This window comes from Sarcophilus harrisii, chromosome 2 (assembly GCF_902635505.1).
Source record: "Sarcophilus harrisii chromosome 2, mSarHar1.11, whole genome shotgun sequence".
Classification (NCBI taxonomy): domain Eukaryota; kingdom Metazoa; phylum Chordata; class Mammalia; order Dasyuromorphia; family Dasyuridae; genus Sarcophilus; species Sarcophilus harrisii.
Genome location: NC_045427.1, coordinates 528,353,710 through 528,374,811, shown reverse-complemented (window position 1 = coordinate 528,374,811; position 21,102 = coordinate 528,353,710). Strand labels below are relative to the sequence as shown.

Here is a 21,102-nt window from a genome sequence, read left to right as displayed (position 1 = left end):
CCCTGGTGTACTGGAGTTTTAAAGTCAGTCTTATAAATAAGTGGCATATCCATTCAGGTTGATATTTTCCACCACATTATTCTGTGGAAGAACATGAGCTCTAACATTATCTGCTAATATTTATACCAAAGGAATGGTAAAATTGTAAGTTAGAATGAGCCAGAGGATTGGATAATGTGCAGTATTAATTGTAATGGCTACAAAATTGGCTCATGGGGGCAATGGACTGGCAAAAGTTTTTTTTTTTTTTAACTTCAAAGTCTCCAAAATTGTTCTTAATACTGTTTTAGGTAGTTCCATGTATCTCCCCAGTTGCCTAGCCTCTTCATTTAATGTTAGTCACTAAGTGATACTAAAAATCTAATTTTTGTACCACTAGATTTCACATCATTATAATATATACATTGAATCAATTCTAAAGAATGTCTTTCTTTCCCAAATTGTTATGCATTGGTGTTTGAACTTTGCCACACACTTAATGACGTCCTAACTACTATGAGTTTTGTATATGAAAGGCAGCATGGTGAAGTGAACCTGGTGCTGGACCTATCTCAAAGTATAAATCCTGGGCTTGGAACCATAAATTAGTCAGATCAACAACTAGATGTGATTAGTAGAAGGCAAGACTAGGATTTTTTATTAGTTTAAGGGAATGAACAAGAAAAAAAGGCAATTCTGGAATAGGAAACAGACTTGGAAGAAATGAGGGATACTACATAGATGGCAGTAAGATACTGAGCTTTTGGAGAAGGAAGAATAGGCAAAAGGTAGGAAAAGGGTTCAAAGAAGGAAGTCAAGACATACTTTGCAGTTTTATTTAATGCTATAACAATAGTTCCTATACTACTGAAATTAACTCATATGATGCCTGTGGATGCCAATGCCCGAGGTAAGATTTAAGACTAATCTAGAAGATTGCCAGTCTCAGCCTGGCCTAGGTTGGCTCAGGTCTCCACTTCCTCTCTGTATTTTTCTGTCAAATCAACAGTTGCTTATGTAGTTAGGGAAGTAAAAAAAAAAAAAAAGTAGGGGGGGGGGGAAGGAAGGAAAAAGAAGAAATGCAAAATCATTTATTCCACAAATAATTATTTTTATTCCTGAATGCCAATGAGGTATACAAAGCCCACCTAAGATATAGTTACTACAAAAAAGCTTCTATTTACCCAAAATAAAGAGATCCAAAATAATATGGTAATTCAGAGGAAGAATCACTTAGCTAAGGAGAGTAAAGACATTTTCACAGAGCATGGTATCTGAGTTAGGTATTGAAAGATGAGTAGCAATAGCATGTGTTGAGCTGACAGAGAAGGACATTTTAGAGAACAAGTGTGAACAAAAACATGAAAAAATGGGGAAAAACTCAAGCAGTGTTAAGTCCAGTTTGGCTGAAGTCTGGTGTAGAGAATAGAAAAACCTGTGTACAATTATTGACTCCACTTCCATTCCTTTCATGAACTGGAATGCAGAGAAAAGCATTCCTCTGCAAAATGGCTTTTGACCTTATTATCCACCTTATATTGCTCTCTTCTAAAGCTAAAAATGATCCTTTACCAGCCAAACTGGATGGTCCTTTCTCAAGCTTCAATCTTGTTTTCTTTTTAGCATTTGATATTCCTATCTTCTCTTTTGGTTCTCCTCCTGTCTGATCACCCCCACCTTTCTTTTGCTGGACTATCATCCATATCACATCCCCTAATTGTAGGAGTATCCAAAGGCTTGGTCCTGAGGCCTTCTAATTTCTCTCTGAAGTCTCTCCCTTGGTGATATTTTCAGATTCCATGAGGTCAAGTATCATCTCTGCAGGTGACTCTCAGATGGATCTGAGATCAAGGCCCTAGTGCTTTGAGCTTCAGTCTCAAATCACCAACTGCCTATCGCCCATTTTGAACTAGAGCAAAATCAATTAGGTTCATTATCTTTCCAAATATCTCCCCCTTTTTCCAAACTTCCCTATTTCTGTTGAGAGCATAATCATCCTTCCAATAACCCAGATTTATAATTAGGGTGTCATCTTGGACACCTAACTCTCTCTTGCCCCATCTACCCAATCAATTCTAAATCTTGGAATTGCTATCCATACATCTTATGAATATAAATTCTTCTATTTAGGATCTAGTTTAGATATTAATTTCCTTTTCCCTGGACTCTTACCATACCCTAATTGGTCTCTTCTCACTCCAATCCATTTTATACACAGTATCAAAGGGCAGATTTGATCCTGTTAGTACTTTACTCAACAATTTCAATGTCTCTCTATTATAAATTATTCTGCTTGGCAGAAGTGTTTTACCATCAAGCCCCTTTCCATCTCTCCAATTTCTTTGAATAGTACTCCATCTCATATAATCAACAATCCAACCTTAGCTTCCTTGCTATTACTCACATATTTCCTCTAATGTCTCTGTGATTTGCACTTAATGTTCCTCAGGCTCTCCCTCGATATACCCATCTCCTGGTATCACTAGCTGCCTTCAAGACTTAGCTTAAGTACCGTTTTCTGCATTCTGTTCCCTCTGGCTGCTTATGCCTTTCCATTCAAGGTTGTCCTGTATCTGCTTTATTTGTGTTTAATATATACAACTCTCTTTCTTTCCAGTGTAAGCTACTTAAGAGCTATGATTGGCTTGTTATTGTATTCCAGCTACTACCGCAGTTCTAGAGTGTTTAAAAAATTCTGGATTGACAGGGAGGTAGGGCAAAGTCACACACCTCCCCAGCCCCACCCCCTTCCACTTTGAATGCCAAGGCATGCCCTTTATTTAGAAAGTAATGCAGTGCCTTTGAAGAAGAGCTGCTTTAGGAAGATTAATTGGGCAGTAACTGGTAGAATGACTTGGAAGGAGAAGAAATGGAGGCGGAAGATAAATCAGGAGGCAGTTATTAAACTGTGAATAGCTTGAGAACAGGTACTGTTCTTTGCTTTTCTTTTTTATCCCAAGTCCTTAGCATAGTTGGCCAATGGATAAAATGCCAGGTCTGGATTCTGAGTTCAAATCTAGCCTCGGACACTTAATAGCTGTGGGGCTCTGGGCAAATCACTTAACCCTGTTTGCCTCAATTTCCTCATCTGTAAAATGGGGGTGACAGTAGCATCTTATCTTTTAGAGCTGTGGTGAGAATTAAATGAGGTAATAGCTGTAAAGAGTTTAGCATAGTATCTGGTACATGGTAAATGATAAATGAATGTTAAGTTACTGTTATTAAGTTACTGATGTTCACCATGATTATGGGACGTAACCATAAGCCATAATAGATGTTACATAAGTTTTGGATTCGATTTCTTTTACTACTTTATGCTAAAATATATCGGCTAAAACGGTTTGTTTTATTGAAATTAAGAAAAGAGTCATTCTTTTAAAAAAAAAAAAAGTTTAGGTTGAAGATTGAAGGCACTGAGTGCCTTCTTAAATGACCTTTCTCCGATTTACTTAATTTCCACCGCCCTCCGGGGATGGTAGGCTGGCGCAGGTGGCATTTACTTTCTTGGCCACCTACACAGCAAGGGCTATCTTGTCCTAGCGAGGAGAAGGGAGGCTTTGTCCCCAAATGGTTTTATCTCCCAACCCTCCACCCCCAAAAAAGGAAAAAATCCCAGCTCGATCCACGTTTGCTTAAAACTAACTTTAAAGTGTTTTGGGAGGGGAGTCACAGGTCTTGGGTTCGAATCTAACCTTTTTAACTTTTGCAATCTATGTGACCTTGGTCTTCTCACCCTTTTCGAGCCTCAGTTTCCTCATCTGTAAAATGGGGAAGACTGGCCGATTCTCTAAAGTCTCTTCCAGCTCTAAACCTTTTCCGTCACCCCGCCCACTTCGCTAAAAGCCCGTTTAAGGGTAGCCGGCTCCCGGCCCAGAGCGGACGCGGCTCTCCACGGGATCTGACCGGGCCGCCCTCCCCGCGCCCGCCCGGGAGTTCTCGCACCAGCCCCAAGTTGGTATTCACCTGCAGCCCCAGCCGCAGCTGACAACCGCCAGACCACCTTCCGCACCTGCGCCATCTTCCGAGGCGGTTGCTTCGGGGGTGAGCGGAGGAGGCGGTGGCTCGCGCGCAGCCACCGGATTGGGGCAGAGGGACGCGCCTTAGGAGGCCGAGCAAGACCGAGGCAGTTGAGGGGCGTGCCTTAGGAGCGAGGGAGACTGTTGCGATTGGTCGAGCGAGTAGGAGGAGGCAGGCCCCGTCGTCTGAGATAGGTCGAGCTACTGCTTCGGCTTTCAACTCTAACTTTACTGGCAATCTCGCCCGGAACAAAGTTCAGGATTTATTGAATGACCGTCCCCGTTTAAGATAGGATTTTCTAATACTTGAAGACGCTCCACGCAGGCTTCTAAGTAGCGGCGGCCCTTCTCTCGACCCGTTTCTCTAAACGACTCCCCTCAGACTCTCCCTCCTGTAGGCGCAGGCGCCACGGCCTGAGGTGGGAGGGGTCTAGGAACGCGTGTGTGGCGGAACTACAGTTCCATAGTCGGAAGTGCTCTCGGCCTGGATCAGCTTCTTAATAGAACGGTTTCCGGGGCTTCCTGTTCCGCTCCATGTGAGACCTGTCCCGGCGGAGATGTCGGAGAAGAAAAGTTTGCGGAGCAGGCGCCGGCAGACGCTGCAGCACTGCCTGAAGGAATTGGGCGCCTCCACGGCTCACCCAGAACAGTTCCTCACGTAAGCGTCCCGCTTTGCTGACGTTCCGGGGAGAAGGCCGCGGCCGCCCCTCTCCCCTGGCTCCCCTGGCTCCCCTGGCTCCCCTGGCCGGAGGGAGGAAAGCTTTAGGGTCGGCTTGGGGGCCAAGCGCCGCCTCCTTGCTGCTGGAGTCCGGGCAGTTAAGAGCAGTGGGGTTGCCTGACACGTCCAGGCTTTCCCCCAGATCACTTGCGACAGTAGCGCGTGGGCATTTCATTAAGTAGAAACTTGCTGAGCGCCCAAGTCCCTGCTCTCGGCAAGCTCCTGGTCCGACGCAAACGTGCAGACAGCTCTATGCAAACAAGTCTCTTGTAACTTTAGATGATCAGCGCTAGGAGGGCTTTGGGCGAGGGGGAAAGGCTCCCTGCGCAAGGCGAGACTTCCGCTAGAACTTGAAGCAAGACGCAGCGGACGGAGCCGGGCCAGGAGAGGATTCCAGGCTTGGGGTCCAGCCCGTGAGAATGTTCGAGGTCAGGGATAGAGAGTCCCTGGGGGAAGCGGAAAGGGAAAATAGAGGGGGCAGGTTACAGAGAGCTGGGAACACACCAGAGACCTTGGATCGTCCAGGCCTGCTAAATTTCCCTGTGAAGTTTATCGAAGACTTCTCAAGGTCTCATCCCCAATTTGATATATTTGTAGAGCGTTATGGTTTGGCCTTCGAGTATATGAAAATCTTTCATATAGACAAGAAAATAGATTGGTTCCTTTCATTCTCAGAAGGCAGAACTTAGAGCAATAGATACTATCTGCAGAAAGGCAGATTGGAATTCGATACAAGGAAATACATCCTAATTATTAAAACTGTCTAAAAGTGGAATGGGTTTCCTGAAAGAGTAATGAGGTCTTCAGGTAGAGGCTTTCTATAATGTGGTAAAAAGGGTTTCTTGGCTTAGGGTACAATGTGTTCTGCATGCTCTCTGTGACTTCCCTTCCTGGCTTTAGTGTCTATAACTCTATCAGGTCAGATGTTTCACTGAGGAAGCAGTACCTATAATTTTAAGAATGGAGGTTTGTGAAAGAATTTCAAGAACCTCCATTCTTCTGGAGTGCATTCAGAAGAGGACACTTGAGATAATATCATATGTGGATCAATTAGAGGTATCTAGCCTAGAGAAGATTCAGTAAGTCCACTCTCTTTGGCTCTTGATTTATTTTGCTTGATACCAGAGAACCAAATTAGAAACAGTAGGTAGAAGGTAAAGAGAGAAAACTTAAAAATCTGGGCAGCTCATTCTAGAGCTTTTTGAGAAGATAGTGAGTTCTTCCCCATCAGAGCTCTTCAAGTGGAATCTGTTATACTGGGATTTCTGTTTAAGTATAGATTGGACTGGAAGTCTGACGGTCCCTTCTGATTTTGAGAGTCTTAAATTCCATTGTAATCTGTAAGTAAGGTTCAAAAGGCCTAAGATATTAACAGTTATATTTTATTAATGCAAGCATCCACTTTGGAAGATTTAATGGATGACATTTAAAATTTGCAAAAGATAAAAAGACTTAAATGAATTGTAATGAGGACAGTGTACAAAATATGTATATTAATGATCACAATTCATAAGGCTACCACTGTTTTTAATATTTTACGTTGTAAATGTCTTACAAATACCCAGTAAGTGCTTAGTTCTGTGCATACCAATGAGATGGCTAGTAATTTTTACGGATTTATTATATGCCAGGCACTGTGCTAATCAATGGAGATACGCAGAAAGGTATACATAATCTCTGTCCTCTAAGAACTCAGTCTAATGGAGTTAGAAGATTAGAGAGAGACAACATACATATATGGGAAATAGAGATTGGTAGAACTTTCCAGTCACGGGAAACGGGGAAAATGAAGAGTATAAAGTGTCTTGTGTGAGGAAGAACAAGGAGGCCAGAATCACTGGAAGCAGAATACACGGAAGGAAGAAAGTTGTTAGAAAGTTAGAAAAGTAAGGAAGAGGTAGGTTATGAATAGCTTTAAAAATCAAAGAGGATCTTATTATTTGAACCTGAAGATTAATAGGAATTGACTTAATTGAATGATGTAGTCAGATTTGTTCTTTAGAAAGATCATTTTGATTGATAGCTATGGGTAGAAGATAGCCTGTAGGCAGATAGATCCTCAACAAATTGATGGATTGTTTTAGCTAGGATAATGATAATAGAAACAAGGGTGCCATGAATAATTGAACTCTTGCTTATCTCCAAACTTTTGTTTTACTGTAGTTTTATTTTAACGTCCTTCCTCAACAAACTTTTATAATAAGTTACTAAGTAGTAAAATTTTTCTTTAATTTTGCTACTCATGCACACATATATTGTATCTAGGATATACTGTGACATATTTAACATGTATAGGACTGCTTGCCATCTGGGGAAGGGGGTGGAGGGAGAGAGGGGAAAAGTTGAAACAGAAGTGAGTGCAAGGGATAATGTAAAAAAATTACCCTGGCATGGGTTCTGTCAATAAAAAGTTATAATTATTAAAAAAAAATGTTTTTTACTATTCAGCAAAATAATGTGGGCCTGTGGTTATGTTATATTTAATCTGTTTTTTAGTTGTGACTATAACATTGTGGAAGATATTTTAAATTTCATTGATCTGTTTTTCTCTCTTAATAGTGTTCAAGATGGATTGGCTGTAAATTTTACATCTTTAACAAAAGCACTTTATGATTTACATAAAGCATTCAAGACTGATGTCATTCTTGGGAGCCCTTTAAAAGAATTGGTGATAGAAAACTTTGATGATGAGCAGATTTGGCAGCAACTAGAATTGCAGAATGAACCAGTTTTACAATACTTTAAGAATGCCGTTAATGGAAATGTTAAAGACAAGGAACTCTGTCTTCTCCCAGAGAGTGAAGAGGTTGACTCAGAGATGGATGTTGACAATGAGGAGGAAATAGAACAGAACTCAGAATTGGAGCAAAAGTCAGATCTAGTTGGTGATAGTCTTGAAGAGGAGATTAAGAGAAATAAAAAGTTAAATAAAGTTGATGTAGAAAAAAGTTCAGATTTTAGTGATGAGGATTCTGACCTTAACTTTGATATTGATGAATTGGAACATCAAAACAAGAAACCAAAAGTATTTATTAAATCTAAAGAGAAATCCATAGTAGATGATAAATTTTTCAAGTTGTCTGAAATGGAGGCATTTTTGGAAAATATAGAAAAAGAAGAGAAAGAAAAAAAGAAAGATGATGAAGATGATGTTGATTATTTTGAAGAAATTACTTCTGATGAGGATAGTGAGCTATTTACAGATTCTCCAAAAAAGGTAAAATTTTTCTTTTGTCTAATAATTAAATTTTGGCCTTTTCCTATTATGGGTATTTGACATATTTTCAACATATAGAGGTCTTCCTTTTTCACAGTTCATTGGGGCACAAATGAATAATTCAGATATGTTAAAATAAATAAAAATGACCCAAAACTTTTTATGAAACCCATCAAGTAAGTTATGAGTGTATATAACTCATACACTCATATATTCTAATATATTGTTTTCCCATAAAACCTCCATCAACCAAAATAGAAAGGTTAGAACCTATAGGATTTAATTATTTTAAGTAATATTATTAGTCTTGACGTGGGTATGCTTAACCTTTGTTCTTAACTTTCCCCCTAAACCTACCTCTTTCACACTTTATAGTATTTGTCGAGAACATTACATTCTTGTAGTCACCCAGGTTTGAAACTTTGGAGTCATCCTTTATTCCTCAGTCTTTTTTGTCCCACATATTCACTTAGTTGCCAATTCTCCATTCTTCCTCCAACATCTCTTGGATCCAAAGGATTCTCTCAACTGATGAAGCCATCTTCTAATTTAGGGCCCTATCTTCTTGTTTGTACTATTGCATTGTCCTCCCAGTTAGTCTCCTTGCTTCACATCTTTCTTTACCATTCCATCCTCTACTCTGTAAACTTAAGGGATCTTAAACGGCTAAGACCAAAACCAAACTCCTTTGTATAGCACATGAGACCTTTCACAAGTTGGACCCAAACTACATTTTATATTCCCTTTCTTAGATTTTTACAGTCCAGCCAAATTGGCCTTATTATTTTCTCATGTGTGACACAACATGCCCCTCCATGAGCTGTCCCTTTTCTATTAGAATTCACTATTTCCCCTCTTCCTGTTAGAAAACTTCCTTTCAAAACTTAAATCTTCTACATGAAACCTTTTGCATTCTTTGCTGCTAGTGCACTCTTCCCCAACTGTAATCTTACACTTATTTTATATGTACATATACTATAAATACATATACACACATGCATGGACATGTTTTTCACCTTAATAGAGTGTATATTTCTTGAGAGCAGTGTTTCACTTCTATTTTTATATTCCTAGTATTTAAAACAGTAAATGCTTTTCCTTTTATTGCTAATTTCAATTAACTTTAATTAGAAAATAATTTTTTGAGTAGATTCCCATCAACTGGGGAATGGCTGAACAAGTTGTATTATATGAAAATAATGGATTATTATTGTTCTATAAAAAATGATGAACAAACAAATTACAGAAAAGCCTGGGAAGATTTACATGAACTGATGCTGAGTGAACAAGCAGAACCAGGAACAACATTGTATACAATAACAGCAAGAATATGTGATGATCAACTATGAAAGGCTTGGTTCTTCTCAGTGGTTTTTCTGTTTTTTGTATCTCTCCCATGGTTTTTTACTTTTGCTCTGATTTTTCTCTCCCAATATGATTCACAAAACAATGTGTATTAAAAATAATTAGAAATTATTTTCATAATAAAAAATAATAAATTTTTAAAAAAGAAAATAATTTTCAGCATGTAGAAAGAATTTTTTAAAAAGCTTATCTTTGTAGTCCTTTTCTCTCCTTGAGCACAAGTTTTAAACTTTTTGTTTTAGTCAAGCAAAAGTTCCAGAAACCTAAAATACAAAGATTTCTTTGACCCTATTGAAAGTGAAGACACAGCAAGTGGTAATGATGACTTGGAGCTAGATGAGGCTGAAGATGAGAATAAGGAAAGTGATTACGAAGAAGGAATTTCCGAAGAGTAAGTATTTTGAGTTATCGTTTTTAAACTGTGCAATATAATTTGTCCATCAATTTTTGTCTGGTCATAATGTGAGTTGTCATGTGCTTAAGTTAGGAAGGTATTACGTTTTTATTTCAGGCTGTTAATTTGACCCCAAAAAACCCATATTTATCTCACGTGTGTAGATGGTGGGGAAGGGGGGGGAAAGAGGGATTGTACAATAGTTTATAGTTTTTACTATATAGTTCTTTGCTTTGGTTCCTATTAAGAAAATTCATTGTCAACATTGTCATTTGTTAATGAATCATTAAGGTGTGCAATTTGAAAATATTTGTTTAAATGAATGTTGTTGAATATTAATATTAATATGTTAAATGAATATTAGAATTCTTTATTCTTATAGATATATAGGGATTGATTTAGTATGATTCTTTCTTGAATTCTTAAAATTTTTCTTGACTTTGGAAGTATAAAATTTTTTTAAATTTTTTTTTTTTTTGTGCATAGTATTTAGAGAAGCTCCCCCCCCCCCCCCCCCCCCCCGAGGTAATTGGGGTTAAGTGACTTGCCCAGGGTCACATATCTAGGAAGTGTCAAGTGTCTGAGACCAGATTTGAACTCAGGTCCTCCTGACTTCAGCGCTGGTGCTCTATCCACTGTGCCACCTAGCTGCCCTGGAAAAGCTTTATTACTGGAAAAGGAATATTTTCCCCCCTCTTATGGAAGATACATGCAAATAGTATCTACTTTGGTTTAGGAGTGAAGATGATGAAACTGAAGAAAATGAGAATAAACAACATGAAGGTGTGAAAAAAGTAACCTTTGCTTTGCCTGATACCAAAGAAGCCAAAGATTCAGATATTTTCAGTGAAAAGAGTGATTCTGATGGAGTAAAATCCTCTTTTGAACAAAGACAGGAGAAGGTAATGTATGCCCAACATATATTGTACAAAGAAGCAAAACATGTGATTTGCAATGACTATATCTTCTCATCTTTTAATGTTAGTTGAGAAAATGTATATGAAATGATTTTAAACTTTAAAAGTAGTATATAAATGTGAACTATTATAACCATATGAACATTAATATAATATGTTCCTAACTCATTAAAATACTCTTGTGGTCTTGAAGGCTATGCCAGTACAAGTTCTGCCAAGCTGGGAATGTTTTACAAGTAGATCTGGTCTTGTCCATTGCCTGGTCTGGATGGTCAGAGTTTGCCCCAGATGACTACCACACCTCTTAGAGGTCATTTATTACTGTAAAGGGGATTGTGACTAGCATCTATGGAGGCTTTAAGTGAAATGGCAGACTTGTATGATATTGAAGCACGTTATTAAATATGAAGTTAAGGACCACATCTAAGTGCAAAACCCAGAAAGCCTGTAAAGGATTAAAGGAGACTATACCAGTAAGGGGTGGGTCAGTTCTCTGAAATCCCTCTCCAGATGTGAATCATAACACACTTGAAAGAATTGCAAATCCGGCTTTACTGACACACATGTTGCTTGCCAATTGGGAATCAGAGCCAAGAGGGAAGAGGTGGGAGGTCAGAGAATGCAACTGCCTCTCAGTCTCCTTGTATTGATAACATGCTTTCATATGCAGGGATCTATTTTGATAGAATTATATCCTTAGCAGCCACTAGTAGGTGGCTCCTGTAACATGAAGCAGAAAAAAATACTTTTCTTCATTTATCCTCAGATGGCAGAAAGAATTAAATCTTTAGAGAAAGAGTTGTTGGAACAGAAACCTTGGCAGCTTCAAGGGGAAGTCACAGGACAAAAGAGACCAGAAAACAGCCTTCTAGAAGAAACATTACACTTTGACCATGCAGTCAGGATGGGTAAATGTTTTCTTTGCACTTTGGTATTTGTTTGTGTGCCATATTTAAGATTCTATTTGATTAGGAATTTAACGTTTTTTTAAAATAGTGAATGATAGGGGCAGCTGGGTAGTGCAGTGCATAGAACACCAACCTTGAAGTCAGGAAGACCTTAATTCAAATCTGGCCTCAGACACTTAAACACTTTTCTAGCTGTGTGATCCTGGGCAAGTCACTTAACCCCAATTGCTTCAGAAAAAATAAATTTAAATAGTGAATGATGCTTAACCCTATTGTGAACCTTAGTTACTTTATCTCCCTGGGCATCAGTTTCCTCTGTAAACTGAGGGGGTGATAGTATCTTATTTGATCCTTACAACAACCCTACGAGGTAGATGCTATTTTTACCCCCATTTTACAAATGAGGAAGTAATTTGTCCTGTGTTACACAATTAATGTCTGAGATTGGATTTGAACTCAGATTTTCCTAACTCCAGGTCTAGGGATCTCTTGGGCTGAATCTGATATAATAAAATTTGATAGAAATAAGTAAGTCTTTAACCTGTGTTCAAAAAAATAGGTTCATAAGTATAAGATGGAGGAAATATAATTGCACCACAGTTTTGTTAAAGATCTGAGGGATTTGGTGGACTGCATGGCCATTGTGAATCTTGCATTGTGATGTGGCAGACAGGGAAGCAAAAGTGATGTTAAATTGCATTTAAAGGCATAGGTTCCAGATATAGGAAGATGTTAACTCTACTGGACCTTACTCAACTCTTCTGGGATATTGTGTTTGGTTCTGTGGACCATGGTTTAAAAGTACATTGCTTACCTGGAGAGTAGTTAGGATAGTGAAGAGCCTAGAGTCCATGCCATATGAAAATCAGTTGAAGAAACTGGAAGTGTTCAGACTAGAGTTTTGAGATGAGGTGTCTTCCAGTATTTGAAGGACTATCATGGGGAATAGGGGTTAAATTTTTTGTATTTGGCTTGATGAGAAGAACCAGGAGCAATAGGCAGAGATTGAAAAGAAATAAATTAAGATTAATATCAGGAAAAACCTTCCTAACAGTTAAAGCTGTCAGGAATCGGGCCTGATTTAAGAAGTGGTAGATTCCCCCTCCTTGGACATATTCAAATAAAATCTGATCATCTATTTCTCAAGTGTTGTATGAAGGTGTTGGAATAGGTGGCTAATATGGTCTTTCTAGCTCTCCCTATGTTAATCATCTCTGATATTCATCTTTGAGGATAACTGAGGACTAAAGCACTATACAGTCAGTTTAAAGGAATATTTAAACAAAGAATAAATAAAGTGGCTAATCTTGTAGGATAGTTTCTAGTGAGACATAAAAAATTATTGACCCTCAGCCAACAAGAAGAATCTCCTAATGCAATTGATTGACTAGTTCATAACACAGAAATTGCCAATACAGAAGAAAATTTGCCTTTTCTTTATCATGGCCAAAATAATACTAATTTGCCCTAGCCCTAAATACAATATTTTGGACACATTAAACTAAGAGGCTAACTAATATGGACTAAGTGTTACATTTTAAGTCATGAAAAATTGAAGTTAATAATACGGACTAAGTGTTGGATTTTAAGTCATTAAGAATTGAATCTTGTCTCAAATACTATATGATCCTGAGCAAGTTGCCTAACTGCTCTCAGCCTCAGATTGTTCATTTGTAAAAATGTAGGTATATGTAATGCTCAATATAAGGTAAAACTCAAATTAAATAATTTTTTTTTAATTATGAAAACCACTTTGTAAATCTTAAAACACATAAATGACATTTATTAAAAATAAACTGTACTTTGGAGTTTATCTTTAAAATTTAAGAGTTTTGTTAAAAGGGGGAAACTTTAGATTGTGATATGTAATTTGAGAATGTGATGATAAAAAATTTAAATTTGTCTTTTGAGTCTAGATTTTTTTTGTTTGGTCTATATGTAATTGCAAAATGTTATAATTAGTATATTGGTTTTAAAACTTAGATAAGTGTTTTTATTTTTAGATAGGGTTTTTTTTTGGGGGGGGCGGGGGGTGCTGAGGCAATTGGGGTTAAGTGACTTGCCCAGGGTCACACAGCCAGGAATTGTTAAATGTCTGAGGTCAAATTTGAACTCGGGTCCTCCTGACTTCAGGGCTGGTGCTTTATCCACTATGTCATTTAGCTTCCCCTTTAGATAATTTTCAAAAATGCTTCAAATTCATTATAACAATGGTAATTTCCAGTTAAAACATACTTGCAGCCTCTTGTCCATGAGTCTGCCATATTTTTAAGGTTCCCCAGTGATGTCAAACATTTGTCATTTTAACATGAATCTGGGATTCATTTTTAAAATTAGTCAGTTATATGAAATCACATATGGAGAATGAGGAAAGTCATCAGGTAGGTAATTTAAAAAAAAAAACTATATTGTAAATGATTCTTAAGTTGACTTTTTCTTTTAAATTTCCCACCAAAATTTTTAAAAAATATTTTAAGCAATAATAACATAATTAATATGTGCCTGATACTTTTTGCTATTTGGGGATAGAATAAGGGAGTGAAGGCCAGATAGGAGTATCACCATTTTAGTCACACCTTAGCTACTAGTTAGTAATGATAGCATTCTACAGATATTGTATAGCCAAGTACCCTTCACATGTGCTATTTAATTCTCATGAGAACTTTTAAGGAAGACAGCAAATGATATTGTCCTGAGACAATTGCTGAGAAAATTGAAATTCAGAATCCATCTGTAGATTTGCAATGGGCATGGAATTCATTTTAGTTCAAACAGTTGTGATAAAAGAAGTTTGTTTTTCTAAGGCATTGTGATCAATAAAAAGACCTCTCTGTGGGTATTGAAATTTGAAAGAAATAATAGCACATGGTTGTTAAATTATTTATTATTTTAATAATTTATTTTATATTCCTTTTTTAGCTCCTGTGATTACTGAGGAAACTACTTTACAACTTGAGGAGATCATCAAACAAAGGATAAAAGATCAGGTTCATAAGTGCTTATTATTTCCAGAAACGAATATGATTCTTTGCATGATAAATGGAGAAATAACCTTTATTTTTTTGTTTAACAGTTCTCAAATAGTTTTATAAACTTTTCACTAAAAATTTGAATTGTTTAGACGAAGCCGTAACATTTTCTCTTCACCTGTCTGTGCTTCCCTAATATAAAATGTATAAGAAATACTTTCTTCCCTCTACAAAGTATAGTTAATATTTTTTTCTTGATAGATTTGATATTAAATAAACAAGTGTTAATAGTATTTTGTGCACAGATATTATTAACATTTTAGAAGAATTTACTTTTGCTTAACATATTAAACACAATAATGTTTTAGAAATGAGTTGTTCCTTTGTTCAAATTCTCTAAAAATTCAGAAGGCCATACCATAATGTAACATTGAATTAAGATTTTTTTCCTATTTTTTTAGGCTTGGGATGATGTAGTACGTAAAGAAAAACCTAAGGAGGAAGCATTTGAATATAAAAAACGTTTAACGTTAGACCATGAAAAGAGTAAATTGAGCCTTGCAGAAATTTATGAGCAGGAATACCTCAAACTTAACCAGGTAAGAAATCTTGTTTGCTACTAAAGAAAGAGAACCTGGGAATTTTCATGAATATCTTTTTTATCCTTGAAATAAATTAAATTTGGTAAGATGTTCTCAGTGAAATACTAGAAAGAATATTTTCTTTGATAAAGTTTTATTTTTATACTATTATAGGATCCATGAAACTATAATTGTTATTTCTCAATGGTACTTTTAAATTTGGTATAGTGTTTTTAAAGTGAATCAAATTAATTTATTCCTATGAAATATGGGATTCTGCCCTACCCCTGCACCCCAGTCAAATGCAGTTATGTAAAGAAGACTTCATTAATTAACAAGGTCATACACTTTTAACTCTAGTAAGTACTAATTGAATGAATTCTCATTTATATGATTTCTTAGTAAAATAATCAGATTTTGCTTGGAAATGGGAAAATTTCCTAGATTCAATATAAATTGAAGGCATGCATAATTTGGAGGTGATAAGAGAATTTTGTATCTATTCAAGAGTGGATCTGGAGTTTCATTTTAATTAAGTTTCCCTCATCCCCCTCCTAGAACAGGTCAATATAATCTTCTTTGAAGTTTTAAAGACACAGAATGATTAGGGTGAAGACTTGGAGTTAGAACATGGAGGCAAACAGCCATTTATCTTCCTGTTTGTTTCTTATCCAATTATAAGTGAGGTAGTCTGACTTTACTATAGTAATGATTTTAGTGGGGGAAATATAGAAGCTTAGGAACTATTGTCAAATTCAGGAATATTCAAGGAATGCCATTTTCTAAAGAGATAACTAAGACTGCAATCTAGGATCTAATTCTATATGTAGCAATTAGTAGACCTCCTAAAGTGCACTTGAAAACAAAAGCAAAAATTATTCTTGGGATAGTACAACTATTTTTAAAAGTCCCTTATCTCTGTGTTTTGTTCTAAGATTTTGTTAAGCTAAGTTACTGAATTCATTATCTTAGGAAAAGAAAGAAGAAGAAGAAAACCCAGAACATGTGGAGATTCAGAAGATGATGGATTCACTCTTTCAAAAACTAGATGCTCTTTCTGACTTCCATTTTATACCTAAGCCAGTAAGTATATTAGGATTTAAAACTTTTGTGAATTGTAGATGGCTTGCTTTTTTTATTTCTATGAAATTAAGTATTAATCCTGTATAAAACTCCAGGAGATTAAAAATCATGACTAAAAACTGATCATTATCACAAATAATTATCACATTATCACAAAGGCTTATGCCTTTAGTAGATACTTATTACCTATAGTAGTTAGCATTTAACTATCTGATCTTCTTGGATCAGTTGATTCAATTATGACTTAGGTGATAATACTTAGCTCTTTACCTATACTAGTTAGCATTTAACTATCTGATCTTCTTGGATCAGTTGATTCAATTATGACTTAGGTGATAATACTTAGCTCTTTACCTATACTAGTTAGCATTTAACTATCTGATCTTCTTGGATCAGTTGATTCAATTATGACTTAGGTGATAATACTTAGCTCTTTACCTATACTAGTTAGCATTTAACTATCTGATCTTCTTGGATCAGTTGATTCAATTATGACTTAGGTGATAATACTTAGCTCTTCCTAGCAGTGAAATGATCCAAGACAGTTCGAAGGGAGTTATGTTGGAAAATGCTGTCCACATCCAGAGAAAGAACTATGAAATTTGAATGTAGATTGAAGCATACTATTTTCCCTTTTTTTAGTCTCATGGTGTTTCCCTTTTGTTCTGAGTTTTCTTTCGCAACATGACTAATATGGTAGTAACATGGTTAACGTGATTGTCCTTGTATAAACTATATCAGATTGCTTGCTACCTTGAGGAGGGAGGAAAGAGAGAGAGGAGGAAAGTTTGGAGATCAAAATTTTACAAAGGTGATGTTCAACACTAGCTTTACATGTAATTGGGGAGGAGAAATATTAAGTTAAAAAAAAAATGACCTAGTTTACTGTAGTGCCAGCAATCCATAAGAAATGACATGTGGTTGTTGACATTTCTGGCAGTCCACAAGTCACCCCAGTTTAGTGAGTATGGAAGTATACCAGGATGATGAACTAGATCTAAGATTTTTGTTTTAGTGTCATCCTCTTCCATTCCCTTATGCTTTTTACTTGTCCCATTTAGCTATTATCACCAACCCCAGGCTCTCACTGTCAGCATTGTGCTTCCCTTCCCTCCTTCATACTCTCTGTCCTCTTCTTGGCTTCCCCACTCCTTGCCATTCCTTTCATAGCAAAGTTTGGAGACGTGTAACTTCTGGAATAAAATCCAAATGCTTTAGTCTAATACACAAAACTTTGTACAGTCTGACTCCCACCTGCCTTTCATGTCTCACTGCTGCTCACTGCCCCACTTCCTCGTCCCTATTCTGTTACTATATATTTCTTACCAATGTGCCTGTTACCCTTCCAGAACATTGTGTCCTTGTTTCATTCTTGTGTGTTTTTGCTTCTCCATTCCACTCATCTAATTTTTGTCAGTTCATTAAAGCCTAGGGCTCTTCAAAGTGTTCCCTAGCATTTGACACTCAGTTATGATATTGTGAAACTTCTTGGGGGGGTGATGTCCCTAACTAGCTTTTGTTTAAACACTTGTAGTGATGAGCTCAGTCTCAAGTTAAAGTTCAATCCATTTTTGGTTAGGTATAGTTTTTAGGAATTTATTTCTTATGTTCATTCCACATCTGCCTCCCTATGATTTTCATTCATTCATCTTTGTTCTTACCTTAACAAGCAAAATGTGTGATCTCATAACTAAAAATGTTATTAAAAGAAAATAATTTTGCTTTTTGGTTGCCATCCACTCTTTGTTTTCCTTTGGATATTTACAAATTATATGTATTTTAATATTTTTTTCAGATATAATTAAACTGATTCTTATTTTACTCATAAAATGAGTGATCTTGTCTGAGGGAAGGGGAAATGGAAGGAGAAAATTTTGTAATACAAGGTTTTACAAGGATGAATATTGAATATTATTTTTGACACAAGGTTTTACAAGTATGAATGTTGAATAGTACTTTTGCGTGTATTTTGAAAATGAAAAGCTATTATTAAAAATTTTTTTAGAAGAAATAAAATGAGAACTTGACTAGATGGTCTCAAGTTCCTTGCAGTTCTAAATCTGTTTCTCTAATCTCTGATGTCAGTTGTCATCTTTTGTAACAAACCTCATCAAGACCTGAGGACTATAATTTCTTACATTTTTCTTTATCCTTCTGAAAAGATGAGCTTTGGGCAGGTCTCAAAAAACTGATGATGTTACAGTTAATTTCATCAGGATCTTAAAATGATCTTACAGTTAATTTCATCAGGATCTTAAAATGATCTGATCATATTTAAGTTTAGGTGATCAAAGTATTTAACCTGAATGTTATCATATTTTTATTATATAACATATGCCTTGTAAAATTTCAAATCAATAGCATTGTGATAAACACTCACTTGTATTTTTGAAGTGGTTCCTAAAATGTCATTTTTATATTACTTCATTTTCTAGCCTGTTCCAGAGGTTAAAATTGTCTCTAATCTTCCTGCTATAACTATGGAGGAAGTAGCACCAGTGCATGTTAGTGATGCAGCACTTCTAGCTCCAGAGGAAATCAAGGTAAGAAGCAAATAGTGAGAACTTACAATTTTATAAATTAAGACATTTGTAATTTAGGTATTTGCGCTTTTTGATGTCTTTTTTTTCTCCTAATTTCTTTTGTGAAGAGTAAGTTTAATTTCATGGATTATGTTGCAAATTAATAAGAATAATACAGTCTTTCTCTTATTTCATCATTATTGTCTTTTATAGGGATGTTCACAATGGTGGTAATATTGTGATGTAATATTTAAAATTTAAATCTTAATCTTTTTTTCCCCCTGCTTATCAAGAGGATTAGAAAAGAGTTAAAAGCAGCTACTAGATATCAAATGCTCCATAAATTCCTAAAAGACTAAATAAAGAGCAGCAATCCTAGTAGATAGATGGCCAGCCTTGAAATCAGGAAGACTTGCCTCTAGGTTGTGTAACTGTAAGACAGTCACTTATTTTCTCAGGGTATCTGTGGTGTTGCATTTCAATATTAATAAAAAGTATTCTAAAATGACCTCATGCCTAATGTATTGGTAAAAAATCTACCAGAAAACTTTTTTTTTTTGCCTCTTTAACTTTAATAATGGAATGTGTCATTAATGATGGAATTAGAATATCTAGTTAAAAGTTGAATATACTAGATATATACAGACAATCTCTTTTATTCACAAATTGTTTACATTTGAATGGCTGCTTTAGACAATGAGTTATGTCCTGCTGACCTGTTAGTCCTTTCTCATTCCTCTAACCATTTCCACTCCCCTTCTTTGTTTTTGTGGCAGAGGGCTGGTGATTTTAGTATTACAGGCATTGGAAAGAACAATTCAGATTCTAGCTCTGCCACTCGTCACCAGTGTGACTTTGAGCAAATCACTTGACCTCCCTAGGCATCAGTTTTCTTATTGGCAAAATTAGGGGATTAGACTAGAGGGCTTTTACTTTAAAGTTTTAAGTCTATGATGCTGTGAATTCTAACTTCAGCTGTTATCATGTCCTTCTAACAAGACTTCATCTTTTAAGCTGCATGTGATCGAGTTTTACTTTGGAATTCGAAGTATGTTTTTTCATTGAAATGTTATAGTAATTTACTGATTATCATCTCAATTCATCTGCATTGTGGGTCAGCCTGGGATCCCAAATTCCAATTTATTTTATTGTTTCTATGGGAAAATGTGCTTCATGTTTTCAAAAATAAATTTTAAAAATAACTTTTGGAATGTGTCCATTAATAATTTGGAAGACTACATGTATGTCATATCAGATCTATATCACTAATTTGTTCTGGAATTATGAGGCTCTTATTACTGTGTTTTAGTTTCTTTTTCTGTAATATGAGAGTATTTGCCTCTACTTGTTACTTGAACATTAAGGGTGAGTTAAAGATATTTCTGTTTTTATAGGAGAAAAATAAGGCAGGGGACCTAAAAACAGATACAGAGAAATCTGCTACAGATAAGAAACGAGAACGAAGAAAGAAGAAATATCACAAGCGTATGAAATTAAAAGAAAAGGAAAAACGGCAAAAATTGTTAGCCAAGACTAAGCCTGAACAGGCTACAAAATACAATAAAGCAGAGGCATCAGCACAATTAAAGAAACTAACTAAAGCAGGCAAAGCTTCTATACTAAAGGTAAAACATGACTGAATATAACTGATTAGAAATATATATATTTTTATTTTAGGAGAGCATTTGGGCATAAGTAGATATCAGGATGTTTACATTAAATACTTAGAATTTTAATTTATTGATTTTTTTTTTTTTTAATAGCTTCTTCCTATTCCTACCCTCTCACTTGCACATCCTTCTTTCTCAGTTTTTTAGATTGAGGATTGATAGAAATTTGGATTCCTATATTAAAGCTCTTGGGTATATATAAACTTATTTTCCTGAAACAAACAACATCATATTCTGTCTCCACAAAGGAAAGACCAGTTACTTGATGGTGTTTGCTTTTATTCATATATCTGTTAGTGGCCATGGTTTTCCTGATCCTATCCATTCATTTGCGGGACATATATGAGAGTAAGAAAGAAATCCCCCACACTTGGAAATTACACCATAACAACTCCATCAAAAATACATCAGGAACTTAGATTTGGATATAGGTATATGACTTTTAATAGGCCTTCAGTTAGGTAAAAGAGATACTGTTTTATAGAAGTATTTTTATACATGCTTTATTTCCTGTTGCAGGATGAAGGTAAAGACAAAGCCTTAAAGTCCTCTCAGGCCTTCTTTTCTCAATTACAAGATCAAGTGAAAATGCAAATTCAGGATGCCAAGAAAACACCAAAAAAGCAGAAGAAAAAAAAAGAAATTTCTGTTCATAAACTCAAGTTGTAACATATTTTATCATAATGTAAATATTAAACTAAGCAAATACTGGTTTTACAACTTGTTTCTTAATAAAATTTTGAATAAATTTTTTTCATTGTAA

General features: G+C 35.9%; 2 protein-coding genes across 3 annotated transcripts in view; one reads left to right on the top strand and one right to left on the bottom strand.

The window, feature by feature from the left end:
- Positions 1-4,084, bottom strand: part of MCEE (methylmalonyl-CoA epimerase) — a 23,844-nt gene extending 19,760 nt beyond the window's left edge. The window contains exon 1 of the mRNA XM_003755596.3: positions 3,943-4,084. Coding sequence (XP_003755644.1) covers positions 3,943-3,997 — 55 coding nt within the window. The 5' untranslated portion in view covers positions 3,998-4,084. The remainder of the gene's footprint in view (positions 1-3,942) is intronic.
- MPHOSPH10 (M-phase phosphoprotein 10) lies at positions 2,889-21,102 on the top strand. 2 transcript variants are annotated; one of them, XM_031955463.1, is made up of 11 exons: positions 2,889-2,906; positions 7,273-7,930; positions 9,538-9,686; positions 10,426-10,591; positions 11,373-11,514; positions 14,434-14,501; positions 14,945-15,082; positions 16,037-16,147; positions 18,583-18,690; positions 20,064-20,294; positions 20,859-21,102. In XM_031955463.1, the coding sequence occupies exons 2-11, from the start codon at positions 7,532-7,534 to the stop codon at positions 21,006-21,008; spliced, it is 1,662 nt and encodes a 553-aa protein (XP_031811323.1). In that variant the 5' UTR covers positions 2,889-2,906; positions 7,273-7,531; the 3' UTR covers positions 21,009-21,102. The 2 variants fall into 2 exon arrangements, with proteins under 2 accessions (XP_031811323.1, XP_003755643.1); XM_003755595.4 differs by lacking the exon at positions 2,889-2,906 and adding an exon at positions 4,130-4,653.